Here is a 6818-nt window from a genome sequence, read left to right as displayed (position 1 = left end):
TTCTGGCCTTTCACACAATCAGAGACCATTCCTTCTGTTCTTTCCTCCCCTCCCCCTTTCCCGATGTCTGCACTTGCTTAAAACCTGTTACATCTCTAACATTTTCCAGTTATGACCAAAGGTCATCAACCGAAAATATTAACTCTGTTTCTCTCTCCACAGCATTTGCAGCATTTTCTGTTTTTACTGAAAATAGTAGGTAATCTGCTTTCCTGGTGCAGGGATAAATATTGGTCAGCACACTTGGGGGAAACTCCTAATCTCTTCCTGGAATAGTATCCTCAGGGCCTCAGTTTAGCATCTCATATGAAAGACCTCACCTCTGACAGTGCAATACTTCCTTGATGATGCGCTGGAATTGCGGCCTAAATTATGTGCTCAAATCTCTGGAGTGGGACCTGAAGCCACAATCTCTGATTTAGGGACAAAAGTGCTGCCAGTGAGCCAAGACTAACACAACTACATTAATAATACAATATCTACTTATACTCTAACAGGAACACTGTCGGATTGTCCAAAGACCAATAACTGGATTGTAATATTAATAAACCTATGCAAATTTAATATAACAGCTATCTGCTACAGACTATTTGCATTAATTCAGTACAATCGGCTCAAACTAATTGGACACCAAAGATGTGGAGAGCCAGAGGGGCGGAGAGAACAGGTCTAAGACTGGCCCACTCTGCACAATGCCCTTCCATTGAAACAACTTCCCTCCGTTCACTGGTAAGCAGTGCGGATCTGGACAATGCAGAGGTCAGCCACTCTACAAACTTGCATCGCCCACCAGCAGTCCGCTCTGGCGATCTTGCACCAATACCTGCAGGATAAGCGGCACCTTGGCTCAGACCAGCCCAGCACCGACCATACAGCTGGGAACACATCCAACCTGAGCCAGCCCGGATCCAGCACCCAACAGCGAGCGCCGTCCCCAGCTCCTTCCAGTAAACGGAAAACAATCCTGCAGGTCGCCAGAAAGAGCAGGTTAACCCGTTTAATCGGCTTCACTTCAGATTTATTAAACCTAGAGCAAAATTCCTTGTACCAATTGCAAGAGACACACTTCCACATGGAGTCTAAGGTAAGGTGCAATGCTGGTCGGTGAAAATCCCATAAATTTTGGAATATTTTTCAAAAAACTCATCCATAATCCTGAATCGAATGAAAGCAGACAAAATTGCTCCTTGAAGTATCCGCATCTGACTGCACTATTTGGAGATAACCGTTCAACCCTTTTGTCTGCAGAGCAGCCCCGCTGAAAGTAAACCCTTGAATTAGAAATCCGTTTTGCTGCGGGTGAGTTTTGTGCCTGAAGCAGCGTTGCATTTTTTGCCAACATTTTCTGTTTGCTCTTCTTCCAGCTCAGCGCGGAGCTCAGGAATATTTGCAGTCGCATGGCAACTAGAGGGGATTGCCTCCGATTAGATGCAGATCTGAAAGCCATCGAGCAATGCTTGCGAGACTTTGTTAACCAGTTGTTGCTGTCACTGTCATCTGACAATTCAGGATCACACCTACAGACAGCCAGTGTGCTGAAAAAACTGGTTGAAAAGTTCCTGGATATCTGAAATTAGGAAAAGAAACATGATTTTTTTTTCAATTTTAATTTTTAAAAAATTCATTCACAGGATGTGGGCATCACTGGCGTGACCGTCATTTCTTGCCCACCCCCTACGAATTGCCCTTGAGAAGGTAGTGGCGAGCTGCCTTTTTGAGCCGCGGCAGCCCATGTGGATTATAGTTGTTCATAGCAGCTTTGATACAGCTGAGTGGCCATTTCAAAGGGCAGGTAAGAGGGAACTGCATTGCAGTGGGGCCTGGAGTCACATACAGACCACAGCGGGTAAGGACGGCAGATTTCCTTCCCTGAAGGACATTAGTGAACCCAACTGCTTCGTGGTCACCTTTACTGGGACCAGCTTTTTAATGTCCAGATTTTTTTTAAAAACTGAATTCAAATTATCAAACTGTCAGGCTTGAACCCGCATTCTCAGGATTATTAGTCCAGGGTTTCTCATCCTGAATACAAGCTGCTGTTGTTACTCTTGAAATAAAGTTGGATGATGCAGTTGGTCAAAACATGTAGCCCATTTCATATGTGTCTTTCAGGAGCTGCCGTGTGTGTATTTTATACATGCACATGGATCACTTTCAGACTGACAACACATAGGTCAGCCTAGTGCACCACATGTTGGCATTGGAGTGCATTCTGTTGATCAGTTTTCTTCACTCCACAACTGGTGGCTGTGCCTTCAGCTGGCTAGACTCTAAGCTCTGGAAATCCCTCCCTAAACCTCTCTAACTCTCTCTCTCCTCCTTTAAGTCACTCACTACGAGCTACATCATTGACCAAGCTTTCATCTGTTGTAATAGCTCCTGAAATGGCTTCATGTTAAATTTTGTCTGATAACATTCCTGTGAAGCACCTTGTAGTGTTTTTACTGCATTAAAGGTGTTATGTAAATGTATGTTATTGTTTTTTGGTTGTTGACCTAACACCGAACAAAATAAGGCCAATAAATCGAGCTTACAGTGCGCTGGTACTAAGACTAGCTGAAGGGAATAGTGTGTGTCAGTTGTGATGTGAAAACGATCTGTTCAGTTTAAAAAAAAACGAACTCCAGGGGCTACTTCTATTGGCATTCACATCTAAATAAGAAGCATGCTGTACACACTGGAGCCCAGCAAGATTTCTCAGGCTGGATTTTGTGGCATGGCGAGGCTCCCGACGCCAGGCCGCAAAGGTAGGGGGAGCCCAACCTTGGCCTTTCTGAGCTCCCCCCCCCCCCACCCCAGCACGATCTTGTGTTGTTCTGGCACTTACATGGCCAGCGCTGAGACCCCCTTCCCTTTAAAGACAGGGATCCCACCTCCGCCAATCACAGGCCGGCTGCTCAGCAGTATCGGCAGGGCCACCAGGAGTGGTGGCCACTGGCGGTTGGACCCAGGCCCTGCGCTGGTGACTCGGACCTCAGGTAAGTGAGGCGGGGTTGCCAGGGCCAGTCCAGAAGGCCCTGGTGAGGAGGGGTGGGAGGATGGGCGTGTGGTGCAGGGAGTGGGGAGTTCCAGGGAGGTGGAGTTTCTCCTGGCTGGGGTCCTCTATGGGCTACAAATTGCCCACGGAGGAGGAACCTCCCCACCCCACCAAGCCCGCAGGAAGGGTGCCTTGTATAACTGGGCTACCTCCTCCCATTTCGGAGGCAACCCCGCCGCTGGTTAAATCCCAGTGGATGGGGGGGAACAGGCCCTTAAGTGGCCGTTAATAGGACACTTAAGGGCCTCAATTGGCCACTGGGCAGGAAGGCCGTCGTCGGTCTATCCGGCCCCTCATAAAATCAGTTAGCGACAGGCCCTCTGTGCCCCCCACTGCCTGTTGCAATTCTTTAGGCCCCCCCCACCCGCCTCTGACCCCGCCTCAGGGGGCCCCATAAAATCCAGCCTGGTGCGGAGATGTTGTGTTTATGCTGCTTTATGTTTGCTTGGGTTTCTCTACTTTTAAAATAAAAAAAACAATGTTTTTCAAAGAAACATTTAAAAATAAATAAGAATGACTAAGAATGTAATTCGGGTTCATATGATTCTAAACTCCAGTTGACAATGATCATCTAAATGCTTGTGTAGAGGTCTTTCAGGCAATCACCTGGATACACAGCTGCTATAATAACATGCAGAATTGTGCTTTAGTTTGTATTGTCGAATTCCCAATCAGATTTTATGATAATATACATATGCTATTGTAAATTGTGTATTTGTATCAAATGATTCAATACTTACATGAATTGAAATGATTTTAAAATAAATTCCACCTTTTAGTGTCTGTATTCAAAACTGCCTCCTAATGATTGTTTACATAATCCTTACAATCAATGCAGTACATCTCACTATGGAGAAACAATGGAGAGGAGGGTTTTTACACTTTGAGAACCCCTTTGGACTTGCTAATAGAACAAATCTCAGTAGAAGTTGGTACGTATCAATGGCCATTGTTCTACGGTGACTCTGAGATCAGGCAGCCTCTGAGTTTTGGAAGCTGCTGTTGGTTTTGCAGTGAATGCCTGTGCTATTCGGGCAGTTTGGATGTCAGGAACATCAGAAGGTTGCAGTTGCACACATTTAACCCCTGGCATATTGCTAAGTTACTGATAGGAGGAAATGGCTCTTCAGCACATTACCTCTAAGGTTGTTGTGTTCATTAATGCTGAGGTATTCAAGTAGAACTTGCCCTATTTTATGCAGCTCACATTTTGCCCATGTTTAGCATTCCTATCATAGAATCGTTGCAGCACAGAAGGAGGCCATTCGGCCCATCGTGTCCATGCCAGCTCTCTGCAAGAGGAACTCAGCTTGTTCCACTCCCCTGCCTTTTCCTCATAGCCCTGCACATTTTTTTTCTCTCCAGATAATTTTTCAATTCCCTTTTGAAGGCCACGATTGAATCTGCCTCCACCACACTCTCAGGCAGTGCATTCCAGATCCTAACCACTTGCTGCATAAAAAAGTTTTTCCTCCATTCACCTTAAATCGTTGTTCTCCGGTTCGCAACCTTCCACCATTGGAAGCAGTTTCTTCCTATCTATTCTGTCCAGACCCCTCATGATTTTGAACACCTCTGTCAAATCTCTTAATCTTCTCTTCATAGGAACATTATGAGCAGGAGCAGGCCGTTCAGCCCCTTGAGCCATTGCTGCATCATTCAGTTCCATCATGGCTGATCTGTACCTTATCTCCAGTACCCGTCTTTGCTCCTTATCCCTTCAGACTAGGGTTCCCAACTCTCCCAGAATCATCAGGAATTTCCCAAAATTGGGGTTCCTATCCTGAGTGCTGCCTCCAGCAGCACAAGAGATAAGTGATTTAAATATCCCACCATGGTGCACCCACATGAATAACAGACACTTGTGAGGTACTGTAAATAACTAGTAACTGTTAACCTGCTGTTGGGAGTCATAATGAGATTAAACTGGATTAATTTTCAACAGAATCATTTACAACTTTTACATGGAGCTCGTCACTGGCTGCTCAATGCTGTCACTCACAGAGAGCCATAACCGGCTGGAGAGGAGGAGGGACTCGGGAATCAAGCAGGGGTGGAAGGGGAGGGAGACTGAGGAATGGGAGCTCAGGGAGATGGGAATAGGGACTCAGAGAGGGAGACTGGGGAATTTGGGATCGGGGGAGGGACACTGGGGAATGGGGATCGGAAGAGAGATGGAGATTGGGGAATGGGATATCAGGAGAAATAGGGACTTGGGGGAAAGAGGGAGACTGGGAATGGGGTATCAGTGGAGAGTGGGAGATGGGATTGGGGAAAATGGAGAATGGAGGCCTGGGAGAGGGAGACTGGGGAATCGAGAATCTGTAGATGGCTATTGAGGTTGTTACGAAAGTGCTTCTATATTTTTTGTTAAGTATATGTTTTTGAGGACTTATATTTAAATTGTGGAGATGAATTCATTGGAAGGCTGAAGATTTCATGGAAGCTGGACTTTGCTTTGTTGTTTATTGAAAGGACACTGAGATGTCGTTTAAAAACAACCTTGCTGGAAGTCATGTGTTTTAAGCAAAAAACAACAGAAAACTTGATGATCTGGGGAAGATGTTTACAGTGAAGTGACAGGTCAAGATTTATTGGGGCCAGGAGGCTTGACTCTAGAGATATTGCTTTTGGTTTCGCTTTGGACAGTGTGTTGGGGTGTGAACTGCTTTGAAGGCAGGTGGAGAAAACCAGCCAAGAGAGCAGCCACCATCAGCTCACCCTCTTCCATCTATTTGAGAACTTCCTGAGAATCAAATGTAAGAAATAGAGAAACTGATGCTGCACTTTTCCTGAAAAGCCTTCCAGAAACCCCTGATGCCGCATTTCTTCTGGAAAGCCTGCCAAACTGATCCTGAAAGGGAGTCTGGATATGCACCTCAAGTGCTGTAATCTGCAGGGCTAAGGACCAAATGCTGGAAGGGGATTAGAGTAGGTGGATCGTTTTTTGGTCGACACAGACATGATGGGCCAAGTGATCTCTTTCTGTGCCTTAAACTTTCTATGATTCACTGTTGCCTGAAAAGAACTGCTCTAGAAAGATCCCAGTGACAGTTGTCTACACATATTTGGGAGGCCAGACCAAAAAGATACAACTGACATCTCCTTTTTTCTTCAAGAATTAGCAAGTATTTGGCCAAAGTATTCTTTTTTTTGTAACAGACTTATGCTGAGAGAATTTCTGTATTTTTACAGCGTGTGTGAGTTTGTGTGTGGGGAATTTAAAAAGGGAACTTTCATATTTCAATCTGTTCATGCTTTGCTTTGCTATTGGTTAAGTCTTGTTTTATAATAAACTGATAATTTTGTTGTTTATTAAAGAAACCTGGTTGGTGTATTTTATTCTGGGATACAGAGTAGAGTCTACAATTGACCGCAAAATATGTTGTGACCTGTGGAGAAGTGGAACTAGAAAAGACAATACACTCCTCTCACCTCGGTCATAACAAGGTAGAGACTAAAACTGCAATTAAAAAAGAATGGGATAAATTTTTGATCATGTGATCAGATGTCACATGATCAGGCATCACATGGTCAGGATATTACTTGATCAAACCTCCAAGTATGCCTGCAACCAGAGTTGGCAACCCTACTTGATACTGTCACCCAACAAAAATCTATTGATCTCGGTCTTGAAAGCTCCAATTTGCCTCCATAGCTTTTTAGACAGTGAGCCCCGGCACGGACATGACAGACTGAATGGCCTCCTTCTGTGCCATAATTTTTCTATGGTTCTATTTCCACTACCCTTTGAAAAAGTGCTTCCTGATTTCACTCCTGA

The 6818-nt window shown here is 45.0% G+C and overlaps 1 protein-coding gene across 1 annotated transcript; it reads left to right on the top strand.

Annotated features, from left to right (window-relative positions):
* The first annotated feature begins 751 nt into the window (after positions 1-751).
* Positions 752-1571, top strand: dleu7 (deleted in lymphocytic leukemia 7). The gene is made up of 2 exons (XM_068039943.1): positions 752-1084; positions 1365-1571. Exons 1-2 carry the CDS (start codon positions 752-754, stop codon positions 1569-1571), a joined length of 540 nt encoding a protein of 179 aa, XP_067896044.1.
* The last annotated feature ends 5247 nt before the right edge of the window (positions 1572-6818 follow it).

Source organism: Heterodontus francisci, chromosome 10 (genome assembly GCF_036365525.1).
Source record: "Heterodontus francisci isolate sHetFra1 chromosome 10, sHetFra1.hap1, whole genome shotgun sequence".
In the NCBI taxonomy this organism is placed as follows: Eukaryota; Metazoa; Chordata; class Chondrichthyes; order Heterodontiformes; family Heterodontidae; genus Heterodontus; species Heterodontus francisci.
The sequence above is the reverse complement of the archived record's forward strand: the minus strand, read 5'-3'. Positions and strand labels throughout refer to the sequence as shown.